This window comes from Erithacus rubecula (assembly GCF_903797595.1).
Source record: "Erithacus rubecula genome assembly, chromosome: 16".
NCBI lineage: Eukaryota > Metazoa > Chordata > Aves > Passeriformes > Muscicapidae > Erithacus > Erithacus rubecula.
Window position 1 is genome coordinate 854,600 of NC_136668.1, and position 25,187 is coordinate 879,786.

At 53.6% G+C, this 25,187-nt stretch overlaps 1 protein-coding gene and 1 long non-coding RNA gene across 2 annotated transcripts; one reads left to right on the forward strand and one right to left on the reverse strand.

Annotated features, from left to right (window-relative positions):
- Positions 1 to 477: 477 nt before the first annotated feature.
- ETF1 (eukaryotic translation termination factor 1) lies at positions 478 to 24,728 on the reverse strand. Its single transcript, XM_079319786.1, has 10 exons — positions 24,421 to 24,728; positions 10,402 to 10,577; positions 9,536 to 9,675; positions 6,221 to 6,359; positions 5,277 to 5,467; positions 4,828 to 4,957; positions 4,326 to 4,481; positions 3,724 to 3,788; positions 2,530 to 2,677; positions 478 to 1,313 (listed from the first exon to the last, which is right to left on the reverse strand). Exons 1-10 carry the CDS (start codon positions 24,504 to 24,506, stop codon positions 1,231 to 1,233), a joined length of 1,314 nt encoding a protein of 437 aa, XP_079175912.1. The 5' UTR covers positions 24,507 to 24,728; the 3' UTR covers positions 478 to 1,230.
- On the forward strand, positions 20,137 to 21,918 carry LOC306808811. Its single transcript, XR_013776105.1, has 2 exons — positions 20,137 to 20,464; positions 20,611 to 21,918. It is a non-coding gene; the product is annotated as an uncharacterized lncRNA (long non-coding RNA).
- Positions 24,729 to 25,187: the final 459 nt, after the last annotated feature.

Sequence of the window (25,187 nt, forward strand, 5' to 3'; positions counted from 1 at the left end):
CCCCTGGGACAGGACAGGAGCTGAGCTGTGTCCCTGCTCCCCTGGGACAGGAGCTGCCCTTGTGTCCCTGCTCCCCTGGCCTGCACAGCCCCCCAGAGTGTCACAGCAGGCTGGCTACAGCCCAGGGATGAGCTCCCTGATGTCTGGGTGCTCCATGGAACAGGCAGGACACAAGGCCTGGGATCCCTGGGCAGTTTGGGATCAGGCAGAGGGGATTCTTTACCCCCAAAGGGCACATCCCCACAGCACAGGCACTGCTGGGAGCCAGTGCTCCCAGGGCTGTGCCAGAACTCCACGAATCAGAATCAAACATTCCACACTCCCAGCACTAATTCAGCCTTCACTCCACTGACTCAGTACTTCTGTCAAACACCCACTTCCATTAAAGACCTGTGGGCTCAAATTCACATAATCAAGGAAACCTTACGCAGTCCTAAAGCAAAAAGAAAAACTTACTGAGGAACAAAAAGCCAAGTGTACCTTCACTGAAATCTCATGTTTATTTTTGTCAAGACTGAAAAAAAAATAAATTCCTGAAGGCTGCACTGCTCAAATCCAAATTAAGCCCAAGACTCCAGCAGCATTTTCATTGCAATCCATGAAGTGCATTTCCTAGTTTGTAAGAGCAGTGTTTCTGCAAATAGATTAAAGCACGTTTGGCTGGTGAGCCTCCCCAAACCATCAGAATTTGCAAGCCATATGTAATGAACCAGCACTCAGGTCAGTGCTTCCTCAAGCTTTTGAAGAGAATTATGGCTCCAACCTCGTTCCATTTCTTCTGCAGGCTAAGCTGAGAATGCCATGTAAATGGGTCACGCTGCCAAATGCAGCAATTGATTTCTCCAATCAAAGTATAAAGAAACAAACCAGTAGGATCTTACTTCTATTAATTTTGGAAGGAAGAGGTTTACAGCAGTTAATGTATCATGAAGGTTAAAAAAATCATTTCCATAAAATACAAGAGCAACCAATTTCACCATTGAGTAAAAGTAAAAACTGGGATTCTTTTTAAATTAGTCCAAAGTGGCATATAGGAACTTAGTAGTTTGCTGCTGTACTGACACTATGACAAATCAGTGTAGGGTTTTGCTTTCTGAAATCCAAATGCTCGTGGATCAAGTTCTGGAAATGTTCCAATTCTAAGGCAGGGATCTGTTGTGTTTTCCACCATGAGTTTGCTCCTTGGGTTGGATGCTGGAGGGGCGAGGCACGTGGACCCAGCTCGACTACCTAGTAGTCATCAAGGTCAAAAAATTCATCGTCTCCTCCTTGGTATTCCATGCCCTGGAAATCCACCCGGTACCGCAAGATACCTGCCAAAGAAAGAGCCTTTAGCCTCCCAGCCTGCCCCCAGAGCTCCCAGGCACGGCCAGCAATGAAGCCAGGGCCAAAGGGAGCAGCAGCCACCTGCCCAGCCTCCTCCTGGGAAAGCTGAGCCTGCTCTGGGGCTGCAGCTCCACACAACTCCAGTGGCACAGCACTGGTGCCAGTGCCACTGCTCAGACCCAGGCCTGGCACTAAATCCAGAAGGCAGCTGGCACTGCAGCCACTTCTACAAAGCAGGATTTCGTGGCTGTTTTCCTCTCCCCACCCCAAACACCAAGGCAGGGTTCTGGAAATACTGTATCCCTGGAATCATTTACTGAGGTGAAGGAGACTTTCAAGGGTATTCCCTTTCAAGCCTACAGGGCATGGGAGCAGGGAGGATCCCACCATGCCAAGAGGTTGGATCTGGCAGGAAATGAGAGACTCCTGGAACTACAAACAATGAAAACTTAGGGACCTGTTGATCCTCATGGAGCCAAACAATCCAAGGTTCTTTCCTCCTGACTGGTGCTCTCTGGGCCCAAGTAATTCCTCTTTGCAATGCAACCATCAAAGCTGAGCACATGTCACAGCTCTGTCCTGGAATCCCTGCCCAGGCAGGGCATGGAGCCTGGCACTGGTGTGGCTCCACCTGCCCAGGACTTGCCAGACTGGCACAGGAACCACCTGGACCTCTGCCAGGCGTGGCTGATGCTCAGTGAGCTCCAGTTGAGGACTGGCTTCCAGAGGCCTCACTGCTCCAGAGGAGGGACTAAAAATACTAAAATGTGTATAGAAAAAAAGCAGAAGATCAGGGAGCAAAGTACAGGGATGCTCTGAGAGATGAGCAACAGCTCCAAGTGCTTTGGGAGCAGGGCTGGGGGTGTCAGAGCCCCCTGGGCAGGGGAGGGGCTGCCACCACAGCCCTGTGCTGACAGAGCCAGGCAGCTCAGGGCCCTGCTGAGCTCCAGCAGCTGCACAGGGGCACAGCCCAGCCCTGAGCCCTCCAGAGGACACAGGGACTGAGGAAGACAGCTGGAAGTGACAGGGAATGAATCCAGCCTGGTGAACACAGCTGCTCCTTGAACTGGTTTCATGACTAACAGCAATAAGATTAATCCCACTCGTGTTGGCACCAGATACCAAACTACCAAAACCAGATTATCAAACATTATAATCTGGTGCCACTAAACAAGACAAACACATTTCCCTCTTGCAGTTTACCTCCAATTCCTCCAAATCCTTTCACAAATTGGGATCCTTCTTGTGATTTGTCTGTAACAATTTCCAATGTTGCTCCAAATTTCTTGTAGTTGTTTGCAAACCACTCCAGGAGTGGCATACTTTCTATGAGTTCATGTTCCTGCCCAGTCTGTGGAGACATTAGAAGGGAGAAATAAATAATCAAAACCTGTTAGAGTCACTGAGTGTTCAGCACTGAGAAAATCCCCCCCAAAGTTGGCTCCATGGCTTTGTCAGCCCTAGCAGGGACACCAGCCCTCATGCTCCAGAGGGGCATTCCTGGGGGAAGGCATTCCTGGCACAACTGCAGCAGGCAAGGGTGGGCACAACCAGCTCCTGGTGCTACCAAATTAATCACTGACTGTTTTGCTCTAATAGGAAATTTAGCGCAGAAACAGCAGAAAAAACTGCCTTGATTCTTCTGCTCCAGTGTCACTCCATGCTACAGCTCAATTTCACTGCTCATTCAGACCTGCTCTGCCCCCTGCACAGACTCCAGCCCCCCTCATCTAAGGAAGTGCAGTGATTATTGTGAAATACAAACACCTCAGTGCAGGCAACACTGCAATCCCTGTGCACAACAGGGACTAGCAGTCCTCTCCCCAGGAGGGAAAACAGCTGGAAAGTCCCCCTGGCACAACCCAGGTGGGACAGATTCCCACCTTTGGCCAAGGAACACTTCTTTCCCAGTTTTTCTCCAAAGTAAGACAGACCCCTGGTCCAAGAGAGCTGTTTGACCTGCACAGGGCAGGAAACTCAGGCAGCAAGTGACAGTTCCACGTGTCACATAGATCCCAAAGCAGGAACTCCCTTGGCACCTGATCCAGGCCATGATTCCTGACCTCACAGTGGTTCTGCAGGACCAAATCAGTCATGCACACACAGGAAACAATGGTCTGGGGCCTTGCCTGCATGGTGGCCACCAAACCCTTGTAGATGATGGCTTGGAGGTGATCAAAGAGCCCACACTGGCCATTTACACAACCTGGGCATTGGCAGCAGGGAAGAGTGGAGAATAGCAGGTGAGGATCCAGGGGTTACACAGGAAGAGCCACAGGTTGCTGCCCTGAGCTGTCTCTCAGTGCAGAGGGTCACTGTGCTCAGTGCTTGGGACCAACAGTTCAGAGCTCTGCACACACACACTGAGAACAAACCCAGAACCCAAAGCTGAAATACCTCCTTGTCTGTGAAGTGGGATTTATCCTTCTCTTGCTCTGGTGTCAAATACAGGATCTTCTCCTCTGAGAAGGGAGAAAAGATGATAATATTAATATATGGGTAAAGGCTGCAAGATGCAGTTTAAAGACAGCAGGAGCCTGAGCACAGCCAGTAACTACAACACAGAGTGTCTGGGCACTGCCTGCTCTCCTCTCTGAAGCTCTCTGAGCAACCCCACAGGGCAGAGCAGCAAAGGGCAGCTGCACAGCCAGCACAGAGGGTTTGGCTGCAGGCACAGCAATTGTGTTTGTGGCCACAAGGTCACCTCAGTCTCCCTCTGGTATCACACTCACAATGCTGGAAGGAGGCTCCAGGCTGGGCCTGTGACCAGGTGTGCCCCCCTGGCACTGTAATTCCCTCTGTGCACTGGAACTCTGCTTGTTCCAGCTCTTTCCCCACAGGGGCTGGGCAGCTGCAGGCCAGTGAGCTGCAAAGTAACACAGACCTGCACAGATCCCTGTGATCAGATGTGCTCAGGGAACTCCTCCAGCAAACCCACCCCAGTGAGGCAGCCCAGGTGTTAAACCTGGGAGCTGCTGGAGTCCCAGAGCAGCACGTACCCTCTGTGCCTTGGCAGTGCAGGACGTATCTCATGATATCCAGGTTCTCATAGACTATCAGGATCTCTACTGCTCCCATTTCCAGAGCTTTTAGTGTATCTTCCACACCAAAGCAGTACTTCCCTGTGTCCTGGCTGATCTCATCGAAGTATCGTCCTGCAGGGCACACAGAGCCTGCCATGAGCACTCAGCACAGCACACACACCCAAACAAACACAGGGAATGCAACCAACTGCCAGGGGCAGCTGCCACCAGAAGGCCTGGAACTAAGGGGATCTCTATGCAAAGACAGAGAAGGCCCAAGAAGTCTGGTGGGGAAAAAGAAACCAGCCAATGCCCCCCCACCCCCCCAATACCAGCACTTGAGGTGTGCAGGTGGCAATAAGAAGCACTGCAAGTGCCACCCTGAGGCAGCACAAGGGCACTGCCAGCAGGGCAGAGCAGGAGCAGCATGCTCAGTGCCTCACACCTTGCTCAGGACAGGCTGCAGTGCACCACATACCTATTAGCTTCTTCTCTTGGATGAATTTCACATTGGAGAGGACCTCAGTTGACAATTCAATTGCTTGATTGAAGCCATTTTCTCCTCCATATGAAATATCAACTAGTTTGAGCACTTTGGATTGCAACCGCTGAAGGAGAGAAGGAGGAGACACAAAAACATAAATCCAGTCCAGAGCAGGGCTGGGAGACTCCTCACCCTGCCAGGGGAGTCCCTGCACCTATTACTGCACCTCCCCTGAAGACAGGGACCTTGCAACGCACAGAACCGAATCACAATTTTCAGGCAACTGGGACACAGATTCGATTTACTGGAGTGCAATTCCAACAAAACTTCCACTTTAGATTTGGGAGCACAAAGAATGGGAATGCCAGCTCCAAATCAGGGAGGACACATTTCTTATTAGCACTGGCACTTAGCCAGGGGCTCAGCCAAGCCCAGGCACCCACCTGATCGAACATGTCGGACTGGCTGAGCTCGGTTTTGAAGTCGGCCGAGCCGGCCAGCACGAGCCCGGCCACGTTGACCTTGTCCCCGGAGATGAAGAGCTGCACGGCGGTCTCGGCCACCTTGCGCACGTAGTTGTGCCTCTTCTCCATGCGCAGGCGGGCGAAGCGCAGCGCGGACTGGCCTCCTCTGCCTGCGGGATGGCAGCCATGGGACACCGCGCCGGGGGACGGCGGCCCCGCCACCGCGGCCACGGCGCGCAGCACGCAACGCTCCCAACAGAACGGGCTCGTGCCCACCCATACAGGAACAGCCCTGCTTCCCTTGACAAAATCCCACAGCTCTGTAGAAATGGAACATCTGAGCACCTTCTCTCTCCCGGCACCTTCAGGAGAAGCCGTGTCCTTTGTATGCTGCTGACCCAGCACAGCCTCACTGGGGGCAGTGCTTTGATTTCATTTTGTCCCATCCCACTCTACAAAGGACAGCAGGCCAGGAGTAACTGGCAGATAATTTGCTGAACTCACCAGCAGCTGGCTACAACACAGCACCACAGACTGTAACCAGATTTCCCTTGCTCCACAAGGCCCTGTACTTCCTGCAGAGAGCAGCTCTCTGTTCCTCTGGTGTGCACACAACACCTGCACATCAAACCTTAAATCCCACCGAGTGGCACTGCTGCTTGTGCCACTAACTTATAACTGTCCCAAAACCAAGTAAAAGGTCAAATGCAGCAAGAAATAAAAAGTGCCACTTCTAAGCTGAACTGCATATTACTGTGATTCATTAATTGTGACAGAAGGCTCAGACTGGAGGCTTTGCTGTCAGATTCCAAGGGAGCACAGACTTGAGCAGAGCTAAACCCCCACAGGCCAAGGTCCCCACTTCCACCCTCACAGCCCAGCCCAGCCCAGGACAGGCTGCTGCACTCAGTGGAAGTTGTTACCGTGCTTCTTTGGAAGATCCACAGTGAATTTGTGCAGCACTTCCCGTGTGTTTCCCTGCAGAGTTCCAAAGAGGGCCCCGCTCCCGTCTATTACGATAAAGCCAAACTTGCTGTCGTCAGAGAGCAGCGCTGTCAGGGCCTGCAACAGAGGGCAGTGAGCAGGGCCTGCCTCACCAGGGCACACAGCACAGCCCCACAGGCTCAGATCACTGCTGCTCAGGGCCATTTCTCTGCTGAGCAACTGGAGAAAAGCAGCACTTTCAGGAGCTGTTACCATTCCAGGTCACTACAGAATCCCAGGATGGTTTGGGTTGGAAGAGACCTTAAAGACCTTCCCATCCCACCCCTGCCATGGCAAGGACACCTCCCACTGTCCCAGGCTGCTCCAAGCCCAATGTCTAGCCTGGCCTTGGGCACTGCCAGGGATCCAGGGGCAGCCACAGCTGCTCTGGGCACCTGTGCCAGCCCTGCCCACCCTCACAGGGAGGAATTAGTTCCATACATAATCCCATCCCATGTAACACTGTCAAGAGCACAAAGAAAACTCAAGTTTGATTTTGATCACAATTTCCCGCTTTGCCAGTTCCCCATCTGAGGTCACAGGCAGGTGTGACAGCAAACCCCTGGAGATGGGCTCTGGAGAGAGTGCAGTGAAGTGGATCCCAGCTCTCTGAGGCTGCCTCACCTCTCTGGCTGGCACAACTGCAGCAGTAATTCTCCTGGCATTCTAGCCAGGAAAGCAGAACTTGCTCAGTTCATTGTCAGTTCAGTTTTGTACTCCAAAGCACTGACACAGCCTCCCTACCACCAGCACTACCTCCTGCACCTGCTGACTTCAAGTCCCACAGGCAGAACGATGAAATAAATCTTCAGTGGCTGTGGCAAATTCAGCCTTACAGAGCATAAGGAACAGCAGCAATAACTGCCCTGTGCATAACTGGCTGTGAAGAAGGCAGCCAGAACATTTGCTGCAAAATGAAGTTATCCTTCAATTTTCATCCCTCTAAAAAAGGCAGCTGAATATTTCCCATAAGGTCATTTAAGTTGCCAAGCAAAGCACAGTGCAGTATCAAGGTTTTCGAGTTGATTTTGCCCAAGCACCCAAACTCTGCACTCCTTTCTCAAGGCAATCTCTCAGCTGCTGTTCCCTCAGGGGCTGTCTGAGTGGGCAGAGACATCCAGCACACACACACACACACACACTCCTGCTCACTTACACATGCCCAAAAAAGCAATAGCCAGAATCCTCTTTCTGGCTGGCAAAACCACATCAGTAGGATGGGGAACTTGTCAAAACTCCAGATTGCTTGAAGTCACCAGTTTAACACTGCAAGTGATGGTGCTGAGTTACTGCACGGGACCTGGAGCTGCCTGCAGGGCTGTCAGCCTGGTTACTGGGCTGAACTGAAAGAATTAAACCCATCAGTCATCCTCTTCCAAAATCCACACAACCAAGCCTGCAGCTCTCAAGCTTAGAAGAAACAGAGGCTAAGGTCTAATGGAATCTCCTGGCCAAAGTAAATATTCTGTATTAATTCCTCAGCAGTGGGATGAATGAGAGGAGGAAGTGGCATATTACACTGCAATCTATTTAACTGGGACAGAGCCAAGCAAAACGTGGGGCCGCAATGAATGCTCCAGCCAAGGTATCAAAGTAAGTCATGGTAAATCCTACCCCTCAGACACACAGGGGCTCACAGCCCCCTGGGGGAGTCACTTCAGCTTCACACAGGCAATAAAATACCTAGAGGAAATCTTATCATATGCTTTTGCCAGGCAGCACATGACCACAGCTCTGATGTTGTTGATTTCCTCGTATTTCCACCCAGTCCCAATGACCAGTGATTCCCTGGTCAGCTCTGGCAATTGTTTGACCTGTCAAGCACCAAGAAGGGAATATTGCCTTTGCTCTGCTCCTTCAGACCAGGCTGGGCTTCTCTCTGCAGCTGCAGCCCAGAGGTGAAGATCAGCTCTCCCTCCTGCTCCTTCACACCCTGACTCTCCCAGGAAAGCAGGGGTGCTCCTGCAGCTGCCCTGGCTGTCAGCTCAGCTGGGGAACCAGGGGGCTCAGGGCTCTACAGGCAGAGCTCAGAGCTGCCAGCAGCCCCAGCTGAGTGCAGGCAATCCCCAGAGGAATAACCCCACAGCCAGGGGAGAGCTCAGAGCCCTGGAGGCAGGGCTGGGCTGGCAGAGATCCCATCCTCAGGAGCAGCAATTCCCAGAAATTCCCCTCAGGTCAGTGCCACTGCTGGTGAGCAGTGCCACACACCAGCACCAGTGGATTGGCAGCTGCTCCTGGGAACAGCCTGCTGGGCACGTCTGCATTGAATCAGTGCCCTGAGGCAGCAGCTGCAGGGGAGACCAAATGAATCCATCTCCTGGCAGGGCAGGAGGAAAGCCAGCACCCTCCCACTGCCACAGCAGCAGGGACAAACACCTCCCTGGCTTGGCATCCTGGCTGACTGCTCAATTCTCTTATTTGCCTCTTGCTTTCACTCATCTATGGACACAGGGACCCAGCAGAACTCCAGATCTGTGTCTGTGCACAGGATTTTATTCCTGGGAGGTCAAAGGCACGTTGGGATTTCAACCTTTGTGGGGAGACACAACAGTAGGGATGGACCTCACCTGTGCAACATCTTTCCCTGATTACTCCTGCCCTCTGGAAGCCACTTATGGATCACATCTCCACAGACCCCAACAGAACTACATCACTGGAGGGCCTGCCAAGCCCATGTCACACGAGTTTGACAACAGGCAATTAAGTCTCAGGCCACACATTTATCATGGGGAACATCAAGGACGTGAGGGGCACTGCAAACATTGAGACCTCTGCACCTGCCAGAGCCAAAACAGCCTCAGAGGCAATACACTGACTGCTGTAATCCACATGTCTTTCAATATGCCTCAAACCATTCATTTAACTTAATTAGATGTTGGATAAAAATAAGCCCACTTCCCCCCCAGACAGATTAGGCACATGCCAGTTCTCCATCAAGGCTCTCAAGTTAACACATCTGATAGCAAGACTGGCAACACTGATATTATCCTGGCAGTATTTTAAAGCCTGACTTGGAATAATATCTACTGGCCTCTGTGGTTAAGGAAAAAACACCCCTCCTCCAGTTACAAAGGAGATCCTGTCTGTGGGTTACACAGACTCAGGGTGGGAGGAGCTGGGCAGTCCCTCAGCTCCTTCCAGCAGGCATTCCCCACCCCTGGCCAGTCCCAAGGCATCCAGTGGCCACCCCAGGGCCTGTTCCTGCTGCTCTCCAGCTCAAGCCCAGGCAGGCTGTGTTCCTGCAGAGTCCTTACCTCCGTGTGGAATTTGTTGTCACACAAGTACAACGACGTATTGATTGGTTTGAAAGGTTCAAAATCAATGTTGACTTTCTTCTCTTTTCCTTCTTCTGTCACAATTGTTCCACAGTAAACAACCAGACCATTTGGAGGTACTACAAACGACACAATGCAGGTTTAGATGGCTAACGAATGTGGCAAGCTGTACTCATCAAAATCTGACTGCCAGCCCTTGAGACTCCTAGCAGAGTTGAAATTCAAGTTCCCTAACTTCTCATTTTCCCTTTTCCCCACCTCATTCCCTCCCAGGTCTCTACAATGGGAAACAAACTCATGCACCTGCCTGTTAAACCCACGGTGCTCACAGCACCCACAGAAAGTCTGAGCATCCCCTGAAGCTTTCCTAGTCCCCACACAGGGATCTGCAGTGACATCCCAGGAAAGGCACAGGCCAGAGCAAAGGCAGTCACAGTGAACTCTTTCAGGGCTCACCTGACATGGCCTGGGTGTGCTCCCTCCAAAATGATGGCAGCTGCTCAATGCCATGCATAAGGCACACAGGAGTTTCTGCTTGATAGAAAGTGCCTATTCTAGTACAAATGAATTGCAGAATATCCAGCTCTTCAGTCTGGCCAAGTTTAGCAGAGTCAGAACTAAGAAGGGAATCATGACCCCACTCTTCAAAGACAAGGATCACCTTACTATTCCAGTCCCAAAGTCCACCCTGAAGTAGCCATCCAAGGGCAACATACCTGGAATATCAGTGCAAAACAGCAGCACAGGCCAACAGATTTGATTAGCAGAAAACTGCATAGTGCAGGAACTTAAGGCTGCTTCCAAGAAAGGGAAGTGTGCCAGCATCCATACAAGCTAGAAGTTACCTTTGTTATAGAGTTTCAGTCTTTGCTGTACAGATGTAATGGCTCCCAGAACTGAAAGGCGATTCACTCTTGACTTTATGTTGGAGGCAGTGCCAAACTCATCCGCTAACATTTTTGCCACTCGTGAGATCTGGTCTTTGGGGGGAATGATCAACGAGATCATGCTGGTACCATTGCTGGGGAGGGAAAACAGAGATGTGAGCAGGGAGCAGAGCAACAAGCACCCTCACACCCCACCCCATGGACACAGTCCTCTCCTCCCTCCCCCAAGGGTGCTTCTTCACTGTCACTGGTGTAATTCCCTTCTGCTGGACAACAGTGGGAGAGAAAAGGAAACAAAACAGGCTCTTCTTCAGTGCTCAGCCTCTAGCAAGCAAGTCTTCCAGAAGCTGCTTGTGTACTCTGGGATGCTGCTCAGGGAAGAAACAACACATGTACAGACCAAGGGCTGTGAGCACAAGGAATGGAAGCAGCTCCCAGCAGAGATTATTTAAAACAATGCAGCCACATACTTCCAGGACATCTTAGAGCCCATTCCATTTGTTCTCAGACAGCTGGAGCACTGAGCAGCCCAAGTGCTGTCTTAACACGTTGCTTTCCTCAGATTAATACAGAAAAGTGAACTGGAAAGATCCCTTTGTCATGGTGAGCCTTTCCTGTTTTCCCACTGTCACTTTTCTCCCCAGAGCAGCTCATCAGCTCTGGCAGCTGCTTTAACTAAACTGTGCTAAGCACACACTGCTGCTTCACCAGCACCATCCCCAGGCACAGAATCAGGAGGTAAGATCCCACAAATCACAGAACAGGCTTAAATTAAAGGAAAATAAGTTTGATATTCCTTTTTCCTAGGGCTTCGGGGTGGGTCCTGCAGAAATCTTAATCCCCAAAGCTGCCTCGTGGTTCAAATCCACCCAAAGCCAAAAGGAAAATTGGGGAAGTTCCCATCTGCCTTCCAGCAGGTACCTCCCATTTGCCATTGAAGTATCCCAGATGTCTGAAGTGCTGCCTCTGCATTGTCTCAGATTTAACCCAGACCTCATGCTTCCCATTAGAGTAATGGCATAAAAATCAAATCCCTCATCATATCCTCCAGCCCTCTCAAGGGCAAAGCAGCTAAGCTCTGTGAAAAAGCCTCTTCTCAGGATTCTGAGTCAGAGAGCCAACAAAATGCTCTTCAGACATCAAACCCCAGGGTTTTGCTCTTTTACATTTCTTATGGGAGGAGGAGCCCAGCCCAGTCCCTGCTCAGGCTGTCACACACCAGTCCTGTGAAGTGTTTGGGCTACAGAGGCAGCAGGGAAGTGCTTTAAAAAGCATCACTTCATTAGCCTCTTTACACAAGTTGTACAGCCCTCTCCCAAAGATCCTCAATCCAGGCCAAGTTGAAACAGAGGCTGGTAGGTCAAATAAGTCTCTGACCTTAAAGAAAACTAATTGGTTTTAATATCTCAGCTCCCCATACACACCAATCAAAGTCACAAAGCCACTCTGGCCCGTGTTATTCCCAGGAGGAGCTCTGAGCCATGCTGGCAGCTCTCAGGCTTCCAGGTCACCCCAGCCAAGGATGCTCCATATCCCACTCAATGAAAATGTCATCCAGCCCAGTGAGAGGCACCAGCCTTAGGGGCAGATAATGGCTATCACTGCCAGCAGGCTCCTTTGAGCAGGAGGCTGATCAGAATGAAAGCATCTCTTCCCCACTGTTCTGAAAGTAGCACTCCTGAGTTATCTCCTCCTCTGAAAGAACTTCCCAGAAATTAGAAAGTTCTGCCCATCACACCCAACTTCCTGCATCTCCTAAGGGCATCCTAAAGTGTTGGAGTGGGAGTGTTGTGTCCCTTGGGCACTCCATGGCTGTCCTGCTAGAAGAAATTGCAGACAATTGTTTCTGAATTGAGGACAGAGGGTAAAGAGCAGGGAGGAGTCCTGTCACAAGCTGCCTGGAAGAAGAGCCCAATCCCCCCAACTATGAACTTACAGGAATTTGCAGAGAGCAGCAAGGTCCCCCCTGAGCCTCCTCTTCTCCCCCCAGCTGCTCCTCACAGGACTGACTCTACAGACCCCCCCCAGCTTTGTGCACAGAAAGGGAGAAGGCTGGGTGAGCACTCCCAGGAGCAATTCCTCACTAAAAAGCCATCTGAAAAGATCCCTTCAGTTTCTGAATGCAAGTCACCCCTCAGGTGCCAGCCCCTGGCCTTGTGCTGTGCTCCACTGCCCCACAAACACAGGTGCCAGCACTAAGCACCCACTGGAGCCTGCTGGGGGTGTTTATCCCACCCACAGCACCTCATCCATCAGGCAGGGTCACAGCACTGCTCCTTAGGAACACCCAGCAGAGCTACCACAGCGGCCTTCACAAGCCCTGGTGATTTATTGCTGCAAACAAACAAATGAAAAGGGTCTCAGAGGATGCACTCCCCCTCATCTACATCTCCAACTAGCTCAACACAGCACAGTACTGAGCCTGGGCCAGTCCTTCAGTGAATTCCAGTCTGGATTTGTATCCAAAAGCACCTTCCACTACCAACATCAAGTGCACTTCTTGGCTTTGGCATGCTTCACCACTATTTACACAGCCAGAGCTATTTCAGGCTCTAACCAATTCCTGCAGAATCCAGCAAAACAGCTGGCATGCAGATTGCCACAGGAGCAACCTTCCAATCTGCCTCCAGCACAAGGAGCCAGCCAGCTTGTCACCATGTCCCTGGGCACCCAGCACCCCAAGGGCTCACTGAACAACCCAAGACTGACACCAGCTGAAGTAGATGGGCACCAGCACTCAGGGTGGCTGCACAACTCCCTCCCACGCTGCCAACACCTCCTTATCCAACCATGCAAGAGCAGCTTTCCTCTCTCAAAGCAAGCTTGGACCTGTCTGTGACCCTAATGCAGCATGGCAGGATCTAAAAACCCTGTGGTGCATCTGCTAAACTCACCCCAAGGAGACAAAATGCAGCAAAGAGCTTCTAAGAAAGCTGCTGTTCAAAAACACTCTGAAAAAATAGGTTATTCTGCAGAGTAAGGTAATTTCCAAGTCTCCTCTGGGTCTTTGCAGCCTCAACAAGATAAAAGGAATTTCTGTAAATCCCACCCTGTCCCCTCTGGAGCCGAGGGCTCTGGAGCACAGTTGCCTGGGACTGAAGTAAGGAATTTCCCCATAACCATGCTAAGGCCTCCCCAAAGGGGGCACAGCTGCACCACACACCTGCTGTGGGGCACAACCAAGTGATCTGCTGAGATTCCTGAACTGCTCACAGGGATCAAACTGTGCCAGGAGCTGGGTCTGCCCTGCATCACCCCCTGCACTCCTGAAGGAAGCATGGACCCCAGACTATACCCTGATTCCACAGCACTGCTGAGGCTCCCCCTGGTTCAGCACACCCAGGTCCCACCCTCCAGCCAGCTGCTGTCCCTGCTCTGCCCAAAGAGCTGCCAGGGCCATCCCAGGGCAGGATGCTCTGAGCTGTTTGCTCTGGAGGGAAGCAGCAGCACAAATGACACAGCTCAGGGGCTGGAGCAGAGCAAGCCATCAGCAGCAGCAGCCCCAAAGAACCAAAGGCAGCTCAGTGGCAGCTCTGGGGAGGCAGAAGGCTGCACTGCCTGCACTGTGGGTACTGCCCACGGTGCCAGCCCTGCCAGGAACGGCCAGTTAGCTCGGATTTATCAGCACCTGCCACGAGAAGCATTAGGGATCTCTAGGAGAGAGGAGGAGGATCAAAGCTCCAACTTCCCCACAGCACAGCAGGTGAGCTCCAGCTATCTCCCACAGCGTGCTAGAGGGCTGTTAGAGGGAAGAGGGGAAGCAAAAATAAGCACATTTTGCTCTCTGGAGACAGCAAGTTCTTCAGAAAATCAAGGTTTGTGGATAGGACAGCCTTTCTATTATTAAAACTCCAGTGTTACTACAGTTGGAAATTCAGACAACTGTGCCACCAAACAGCCTTCCCAGACACAGACAGACCTCAGAACAAGTGCTGGCAGGTGCTGGCAGCGAGTGCAGTGTGGGCAGTGGAGTCACCACTAACCCATCCCGGGGAGCTGCAGGGCAGAGTGTGCCACTCCTCCTGCTGTGGCACCCCAGCAGCTCCTTCCCCTGCCAGCAAAGGAGGGCTCAGCCAGGAGCCCTCCCTGTGCTGTGTGTGCAGGCCAGAGAGCTGCAGGGATGGCCCTGAAGAGGCTGGCACCAGCTGGACCCCTGTGCCCACGCCACGCTCGGTGCCAGGCGCGGGGCTCTCTGTGGACGTGGCTCTGTGCTCAGCACCAGGGAGGCACCAGAGCAGCAGCCCAGAGCAGCACTGCACCCAGCTGGGACAGCCTGCTCTCCAGACAGCTGCCAGAGGAACCTCCTGCTCTGGGTGGCCATCTCCACCCACAGGGCTTTGTCACCACGCTCCTGCTCTCCTGCCATCAGAAGGAACGGCTGAGCAGACCCTCAGACCTTCAGCTGCTACTAGGCAGTGATGTGGTGATTTCCAAAGGCTCCCAGCACCTTACACAGCTCTGTGCCACTGAAATGGGTCCTGCACTGCCACAGCCCACAGCAGCAGCACCCACCACAGCTCCCCCCACACCTGGCAGACAATCCCCAGCACTCTGAGGAGGAGCAGTCAACCTGTCTCCTGCAATTTCGGCTATGAGCTGGCATTGGGAGAGCATTCATTTCACAGCCTGCTATATAAATAGCAGTGACTGGCTGCCCTGTGCTATCAGAGGAGAGCTGACAAACAGCAGCTGAGCTGTGGCTGTCCCACAGTGAAACATTTCACACCGTGGAATGTGGGATACAGAGGCAAGGGAGGGCAGACATTCCCTAGGACTCAAAACAAGGTGGTTTTTACAGGGCACAGCTTCATGAGCATCCTGCTCTCCCCAGGAACCAAGGGCAGCACCAGGCCTGTGTGTGACTGTCAGAGACTGGCAGGAGCACGGAGCCAACAGTTCCCAGACAATCTGATCCCAACCAGGTTCCATAACCAGGAAGCTTTCTATGAAACAATTATTGCCACACATTGCTACCTTCCCCAGGTCCAGGTAACCTCTGCTGCTCTCCACCAGGACTGTGCATCACTGGGCAGGCACAACACACCTCAAGTTCCCTGCACAGCCAGCTGCCAGGCAGGTGCCAGCAATACCTCTGCAATCCAAGGCAGAACTCCACCAGGCACATCCCAAGGTGCCAGAGCTGCCTCTGAACAAACATCCAGTGCTGCAAGCACCTGGAACTTTTCAGTGAAGAACTGAGCTCAGAGCACAGCCCACAAAATCAGTGATGTCAGGAAAGAATATTTGAGGGTTTTGATGCTGTACCTGAGCAGATGTTGAATGGAAAGCTCTAAAAAGGAAATGTCCTTTGGTACAAGCAAGTACAAAATTGCTGGTTTGGGTTCCCTCACAACACCCAGGCCATGAGACACTCCCCTCTCATCCTGCCCTGTGTGCAAGAGCACTGACCTTGCCAGAGGGAAGTTCTACACATGCTCTTGCAACTTATGAATTATGGCTGTGAAACAAACAGGTCATAGCTGTACTCTTTAAAGGCCTAATGTCTTTTAGTAAGACAAAGCTTTCATCAGAAAGTGGCTCAAGTCCACTTGAGATGCCAAACCTGGAGAGACAACAGCACATGCAAGAGCTGCCCAACTTTTCCTGGAAAAGCTGCTAGGAAAGAACAGGGAATGTCAAGAGTCCAGGATTCCTCAGTGCTTCAGAGGCCACATCACCTGGAAGCCAAGGACTGCAGAGCCTGTGAGAACATCAGCTGAATGCTCTGCAATAAACCCAGCCAACACATGTCAACCCCACTGCTGCTTGGAGGCACCAGGGTTTAGTGATGCCTCCAGCAGAAGAAGGTGAACTCTCCCTGCCTGCACAGCCCATGGGCTCTGAGCACAGCTGGAGCAGGACAGCAGCACTGCATAGACACCCAGGCAGAGCACACAGTACTGGGAAGCTCCCTGGCACTCACTCTGAACTTTCATGAGGGGCTGAGCCAGAGGCCAGGCACAACTTCATACAGCAGGAACCCCACAATCCCCCAGAGGCATACCACATTTCACCCCAGCATGCAGCAGAACTCTGGATCATGTCCCAAACAGGGATATCAAGTCATTCCTCAAAGTCTTCCAGGTTTGAAGGTATGGAAGGGACCAGTTCCCAAGCAAAAGTAAGGCAGAGTTCACCTCTCTGGATCAGCTGACACCTCTGAAGCAGAGAAAAAGGGCAAGCTGGGGGCGAGCTGGGTACAAGGAGAGGATTTGCAGAGTCAGGAGACCAAGTAATTCATTCTTCAGGAATCCTTTTCAGCATAAGCATTATTTGGAGAAATTGAGGCCTACCCTCCCTGAATTGAAGAAACACCCCAGACACCAAGTTCCTCCATCAGTCTCTGAATTCCACCTCTCCCCTGGACAAAGGAAAACCACTTAACTGCACAGCATGAGACCGTGCAGCTATTCCACACAATGTCAGGCTCTCCTGCTGGAGTCCTGCTCCAAAGCCCACCACAGGAATCTTGTTGCTCTTGAAGCAGACACTCAGACCATCCTGGAAGGGTCTCCTGTCCTCCTACCACCACCCACTGATGCTCTCAGAGAGGAAAATCCTCCATCAGATGCCAACAACGCTCTGAGTGCAGGCCAGGGAGAGAAGCACCCAATAAAACACAAGTGAGCCTCATTCCCTCAGTGCACCCCTGGCTCCAGCAGCCAGGAAAGCTTCCCACAGGGAGGCAGCAAATGGCTGCTCAGCAAAGGAGCAGAGGCAGGGCTGGCTGGAGCCTGAGAAGGGTCAGGCAAGGCAGTGCTTCCCTCTGAGCAGCCAGCGGCCGCCTGCCAGGAGCTGCTCCTGGGCTCAGCCTCCCTCACTCCCAGGACACAAAGGAGGCGAGACAAGAATCAGGTCATGGACTCCTACTCCTCCACACAGCACGGCTTGGCAGCTCTCCTGTGTCTGAGCGTGCAGAGGTGGCCGGTGACAGCGAGCCCTCGGCCCCTGGGCCACCACAGGCCACCTGCCCAAAGGGACACGTCAACAGCTCCGTCCCCAGAGAGGGGATCAGCTCCATCCCCACAGCGGGATCGGCCCCGTCTCCACACCGGGATTGGCCCCGTCCCCAGAGAGGGGATCAGCTCCGTCCCCACAGCGGGATCGGCCCCGTCTCCACACCGGGATTGGCCCCGTCCCCACACCGGGATCGGCCCCGTCCCCAGAGAGGGGATCAGCTCCGTCCCCACAGCGGGATCGGCCCCGTCTCCACACCGGGATTGGCCCCGTGCCCAGAGAGGGGATCGGCCCCGTCCCCACACCGGGATCGGCCCCGTCCCCAGAGAGGGGATCAGCTCCGTCCCCACAGCGGGATCGGTCCCGTCCCCAAACTGTGGCTGGCTCTGATACTGCTGCTCAGGCCACCACCAGCACCCTCATCCCAAATGAGAAGTGCAGCTCCAGGAGCAGACCCCAATTCCATCCCAGGCACTGAATCAGCACAAGTGCACCCTGCACATCCCATGGAGAAGGTGAATCAATGCCTCTCCAAAATCCTTGGATCAAAGGCAACACCACAAAACATAATTGCACAGGCATGTTTTGAATAGGCCTTATTGGCTGCATCTGACCTCATGCAGAAAGCCCGGATGCCCAATTACTGGGAAGTGGAACAGACATTTCTGCACTTCAGACATTTGTGACTCACTGGGAGGCTCAGTTTTGCCACAGCTCCCCTGCACTCCCTCCTCCTTCTCCAATTATTAATGCTCCAAGTTTAAAAGACTTGTTGCATTATGCTAATGGGCCATTTGGGTACAAGATGTACACTGGGGGACTGAAACAAATCCAGATTTGCTTATTAAGATGCTAATGCCCCAGAGCTGCATGGGAATAGATGGCTAACAGGGGGAAGAAGAAACCCAGTTGCCACAAAGCCAAAAAAGTCTGTCCTCTTTTGAGGTGCTCCTTCCCATCTCCTACCACGTCATTCCTCAGGGGCTCATTCATTAGCTCGATGTGAATGATGATCTGTGCATGAATCACACTGCTCACTAATGATTCACACAGTTGTAAAAGAGGTATCAGGCTGCTCAACAGCCACGGGCTGTCAGACACTCGCTGGAGTTCTGATCTGGAGCCACTTTTCCAGCTCAGGTCCTCCTAAGCCACTTGCTAGTGAGCACTCTCCAAATAGCACTTCCTAATTGTTGCTGTAATTCAAAAGGAACAGGTACAGCAAGCAGGTGAGAGCCCAGGAAATGTTTTCACAGCCATTAGACTGAAACAACCAGCAGGATTTCAACAACCCTTTGGACATTGTCCCTGGCTCCAGCTGTCTTCCCACCTGGCACAGCTTTCTCAGACCACCACGCTGAGCAACACAAGGCACACTGCTTAGTCCTGAGAGGTCTGATCAGCCCTGCTTACATGAAATCCACATCCACTTCTAGCCCAGCACTATGGACTTTGGCAGCCTGCAGAGGTCCAACAGAGCAGGGAAATGGTGTGGAAGCAGCTGCTGTACATCCCACGTGGTTTCCTGCCACGGTGCCCTCAACTCCCTCCTCTGCTCTGGACTGTTTCTATTCCAGCAAACACCTCCTTCCTCTCCTCACACCACCAGAAGCAAAAGGTAGTATTAGCATTATAGCCTTTGCCCCTCAAAGTGACCTCCTTTAGGAACTCCCCTTGCCACAGGCGGGATGAGAAAGCACGACCTGAGGAAGAAATCTGCCTTGGGCAAGAACTTAAAACCACAACCTCTTCCCTGAACACTCCACACTAATGACACATCACCAAGTCAAAGCAGGAAACATCAGTAAAGCTCAATTCCTGCAGATTCTCTTCCTCCGGCCCTTGTCTCACATGTCTCCCATTTCCCAGTGTGACAGCCCAGCCCAGTTCCAGCTGGAGCAGGACTTCTCTGCAGGAGAGGTCCACCTCAGATACCAACTCACAGAGAGATCCTCAAGACTGTCCCATGACTGGCACTGCCATAGCACAACAGCACTGCAACCTAAATACCACAGCACAAGTTGGAAAGCCAAGAACCACCCTGGCATGGCTCTGCTCTTCCCAGCTGGACCAGCTCACCCAAGCCTGGGGCAAGGCCACCATCCTACTCTCCATGCTCAGGTGAAAGCTGCAGAAACAGCTCGTGTATCAACAGTTAAACTGACCCAGAGCTCAGATCCAAGGCATAGACACAATAACAAACAGATCCTGATGAAGGAGGCAGGGAAAGAGATGTGCTACCAAACTGGAAGCAGGGCAGGGAGGGAGTCTCTGGACTGACACATCCCTGGCAGTGCAGGCAGACACCAGGCAGTGCTGACAGACCTCACCAAACGCTCCTCCTGGTGTATGACCCCATAAGCCAAGAGAGCTGCTCTGGTACCTGCCTGGCCATGGTGGTGCTGTCACACTGAGGCAGGAACACACCTAATCTGCTGAGCTGCGTCTTGGATGGAGCAGGAGAATCCACACTGGAGTTAATTTGGCTGTGATACTGTCCCACAGTTATCCCAACACAACTCCAGCCTCAGCACCACCAACAGAACAATCCACTCACAGCAGAGTGCTGCAGGAGCTCTGCCTAATTCAGGAGGGAAAAACAGCACAAGAGAAACCCAGCACCACAGTTTCCCAGGACTTTGCTCAAAAGACACTGGTAAAGGCAAAGCTGTACAGGACATATCTCTCACTGACCCAGCCATCCCCTGACTGTCCCCCAGCTCTGGAGCTGCCCACAGTGGTGTAGGTTCACAGGCCATTTCTGCAAAGGCCCACCACCCTCACAGTGGAAGAGGACAAGAGTAACTTATTCCTCAGAACCACCAGGCTGTCCAAGCACATCTCAGCCCTGCCAAGCTGCCTGCTCCCAGAGCAGCAACATCCCAGAACAAGGTGTGGAGAGGCACAGCCTCCTGCTCCTGTTCCACAAGGCCAGGAGACAGCAGAAGCTTGTGGCTAATTCCAAGGCTGGGCTTTCCCATCAGGACGAGCAAGGCTCCAGACAGACTGCAAGAGAACCCATCTGCAAATGATGCTGGGCAAATCTTTTCTGTCTAAGCAACAGGTGAGCTTGTCCACCCTCACACAGAACTCTGTTTCATTTTCCAGGAATTCAAGCAGAACTACGTCTCTGCCGGAATCCTCATGTATTTTCAGGCCTCTGTCCTTTGTAGTGACTTCATTTCTCTCACTTTTTGATCTCCCATATAGTAGACAGAAGTCTCAACATGGCAGAATCCAAACCCAGGCAGGAACTGCAACATTTTGCTTTCCTCCCAAGGCTCTGGATAGACCAAGACATGCCCTTTTCTTGCCATTTCTCCCTCCTCCAGCTTTGAACCATTTCTTCCAGTTATAACCAGAATAAGTTACTTGCTCAGGCTTCGTCACTGCATTTGCCCTGTTTGACCCACCTTCCAGAGCACACAATCTGCAAAAATGTTCTTCCACACACCAGCCTCAGCCATGTTTGCAGTGCCTTCAGAGACTCCATCTCCACCTCCTCTTTTCCTATTTGAGTAAAACAACCAAGGGCTCCTGTTCCCAACACATCAAGCTCAGGACAGGGAATATGTCTCTAGAGAGCAGGTTCCTGAAGGTTTTCCCATCATAAGGGAGCTCACATCCTGCACCAGCTGCACTCTCACCCAGGGTCTGGAAGCCCATCTGGCCAGGGAGGTCTCAGTACCATTTCCAAGCAGAGACAGCATTTCTAAGATGTGGAAAAGTTTTCAAACATGATTCAAATGTGACATCTCAGGTCCTCTCACAGCAGAGAGACTGCTTGTTGTTGCTGATACTTGATTTTGCCAAGCATTTACAGCTTAGATTAGCAGAAAACCCTGCCCATAGCCCAGCTAACTATTCAGAACTGTAGAGAGCGAAGGAACAAAGAGGGATTGTCAGTGTAGCACTGACACTGGAAAACTGCATGAAGCAACAGCAGAAAAGCCCCGAGAGAGAGGATAAAGGAAAACAGAGTGGCTAATGCTGCTTCTACTTGGGCTGCTGCAGCTCCACAGAGAGAGAGACACAGCTGCAGCTTCTGGGGGGCCCAGTGTTTCCCCAAATCTGTTCTACAAAACTGAACTGTGGACTCAAAGCAGAATGAATCCCTCAGTAGGGGAGAAAAGAGATGTCTGATGAAAGTCTGAGAGCTCCAATCTCTCAGAGATGAATGACAAGATTAAACTTCTGCCAAGGCCACAACTGGCTCATCACCCATCTTCTTCTGGCCACAAAGGTTAATTGCCTGCAGTGCTGAACTGGCCCCTCTGCTCCTCCTCACACCCTGTGCAGAGCCCAGCTAATTCCCTCCACCTCACCAAATCTGAAACACCAACTCAGCCACTCTGTACAGGATCCCACAGTCTGCAACTCAGCTTTGCAGAGCTGGAGGAAGATAACTTCTGGTTTAGGAAGCAAGGCATAGATAACAGCTGCTTTCAGTCCCTGTCAGCAGAGACATGGCTTTGAGGTGGGATCGGGGAGTTAAAAATTACATTTCATTGTTTTGAATTGACAGATTCTTACTATAGAGATCCATGAGAGAATTCAGCTTTCCTTAGCAGGGCTGGGAAAATAACACAGGGCATTCCTGCTAGGAGTTACCTCCAGGTTTGAGAGGCACACCTACCTCCCTGCTGGCCTCCAGCTGATCAGCTTCTGGGAAAGCTGAGGTTTTAATCCTTCCCCTGGGTGCTCTGACCAAGCACTGCCCCTTTCCTCACCAATCCCATAAAAGCACTTCCTCGCTCTCCTGCTCACTTGACTTTTGCTAACATTCTGCAGACTGCACTGAGATTTTACCAGAAGAGCTGGATCAGAGCAGAGGTGCCCCAAACACCACATGCCAAGGGAATGTCTGACTCTAGCTTCCTCCATTTCCCTCCCTTTGATCCCCTGCAGGAACAGCACATGAAACTGGGACACTGCTGCTGGGTCACTAATGGAGCACATGAGTAAGGGAAGGTGGGGACTCCAGCAAGGCCCTGGCCCTTCACAATAGCCTGCTGGAAGCCTTTGCCCCCCAACCCAGCCCAGAACAGGTCTTCCTACTCCCCAGGAAGAGGAAGTGACTCTTCCAAAGGCAGGAAAAGCCAGTTCCACTGCCTCACACCTCCTGTGCCAGGGAGCCTGAGCCTGCTGGGGGCTGAGGCTGCTGCACCTCTTCTCCTTACTGGACCCAAACAAGGGTAATTTTGGCTGGGACTCCTTGGAAGACACTGAACCAGCATCACCTTGCTCAGAGAAGACTTGCTGGCACCACCCCACCTTCCTCAAGCAGCTGGTTTAGCAGCTGGCACAGATGAAATGAAGAGGCAGCAGTATCACCACACCCAGGAGATGAGCTGGATCCAGGGGGCACAGCTAAACCCCCTACACATATATGACTGTGCCTGTGGCACCTCTGCTGCACAGTAGAGCTGTTCAGGGACCACTGCAAGAAGGGAGACAGGACAGACACCTGGGCTGTGTCCCAGGAAGCTGGTACCTACAAGAGACACCTGCCCTTCAGCCTGCCAGGAGCGTTCAAACACCTGCTGGAACCTTCTCTGCAACACTCACCTATCCCAAACAACGTCAGAGCTGAAACTCAGCTGGGCACAGCTGGAACCAGGGAGAGACAAACTCGAACTTACATTTCTACAACCCACCCAGGCTCCCTCAGTGCTCTTGCACAGAGCTATGTTACAAGTTCCAATGGATGCCTGGAGCTTCCCAAGCCCTCTCAGCTTCCCAGGACCCCCATGAACAAAACCTGTGCTGCCCACACCATGCATAGGCACAGCCCCGTGATCAGCTGGGACAGCCAAAGTCCACTGTGCCACAGGAAGGGCAGCCCAGGTTCCCCAGTCCCTTCTCCCACCCGCTATCCTCACACAGCTGCACCATAAATCAGAGTAAAATACATTTACAGAGACCTGTGACTTGGGTTCCCCTCCTGCCTGGGTTAGTTTTCAGCTGAAGGACTCCACAGGCTGACCCTACACATAGAACAAACACCAGCACTGAAGGACACGGCAAGACAGCAGCTCAGGCACTGCCAGCTGCTCCCAGGCTTTTGGGTGGCCACAGAATGATGCCAGTGCTGCCCCAGCTACAGCAACACCTGCTCAGGTGAGCCTGTGGAAACTGGAGCCGCAAGGGTGGCTACAGAGTGACCCTTCATTTTTATTTTATCAGGTTGTCTGCCGAGAGACACTCTCTTTGCTATTTCACAGCTCCAGAACCTTGAATTCCCACAATTCCTCGAGCCCAACTGATGGAACCAGCCAGTGCCAAGCTGCCCTCTCACACAGGCACCCCTGGCACAGGGCACGCTGCAGGAACAGACATTCTGTGGGGTGGAGGGGGCAAAGAAAAATTGAAGTGCTACTATTAAAGTGGCATCCGAGACTTTAGCTTCCCCCTGTCCAAACTTTGGAAGAGCTTGATTTCAGGGAAATGGAGCTGAGCACCTTGGCTGGGAGGGGAAGCGGTGAGAAAGATCAAATAGCTGTCAGTAAGGAAAGCACCGAATAAGCGCTGCCTCAGCCCTGCCTCCTGCCCTTGCCCCGCCGCCCTCCCCGGCCCGGCCGCTCCCGCGGGAGAAGCCCCAGGCTGCACGGGGGACACAGGAGCGTCTCCTCCGGCTGGAATCCGCTTTCCGCCGGCGCCAGCTGGCACGGGCCGGCAGCGGGGCGGGCAGCGGGGACACGCACCTGAGCCAGCCGCGCCGGGGCCGGCTGCGGGAGCGGCTGCGGGGCCGCGCCGGGCCGGCGGAGCCCGGGGCAGCCGCGGCCCTTTTCCCTTTCCCGTGCGGGAAGCGCGGCCACGCTTCCTCCCCGCGCGGCCCTGCCCGCCCTCCCCGTCGCCTCCCGGCCCCACGCGGCCGCACAAAAGGGCCCGGGGCCGGGCCGGGGCTGCGCCCGCCGTGCCCCCGCGCCGGGCGGGCCCGGGCAGCGCCCCGGCCGCGGCCCCGCTCCTGCCGGGACAGCCGGCGCCCCGGGGCGGCGGCTCCGCGGGCCCGGCGCTCACCCGCGGGCCGCCTCCAGGCTCTTGATGAGCTTCTTGATCTTCCAGATCTCCACGTTGCGGTCGGCAGCGCTGGGATCGTCCGCCATCTTCTCCCTCCTCCTCCTCCTCCTCCTCCTCCTCCCGCGGCGGCAGGCGCTGCGGCGGGCGCGGCGCGGGGCGGGCGGGCTGCGCGGGGCGGGGCGCTGGGGCCGGGTGTGTCCCGGGCGGTGCCGGTGCCGCTCGGGCCCCGCCGCTCGGTGCCCGCTCCCCCCGGCGCGCGGCGCTGACGTCGCACGCGGTGCTCGCGCTCCCCCGCGCCGCGCACCATGTGTTGCAATCGCCTCACATGGGGGCCCTGGACGTCACTTCCGGGGGGAGCCGGCAGCGGGGCGCCGCGCCATTGGCCACCGCCCCTCCCCGCGCGCGCGCGCGGTGCACTGTGGGGCGGGTAGTCCAGGGGCCGCCCGGCGGGGCGGGGCGGGAGTGCGCGCGCGGCTCTCGCGAGAGCGGCGGGGAATGGCCCGCGCGCGCTTCAAGGGCCCGTGAGGGGCGGTGGGGCCGGGGCGGGACGGCGCTGAGTGCACCGGGCGGGACTGGGAACAGCGGGCGGCACCGAGGGCACCGGAGCACTCGCACTGACACGCCGCCATGGATGGACACGTTACTCAAGAGCCGGTGCTGAACGGTGGGGCACGGCGCTCGGGAGAGGCCCCGAGTGCCCAGCCCGTCCCCCTGTCCCCTCATGCAGCCCGCAGTGCCCGGCTCTGTCCCTGGAGTCCCTCAGTGTC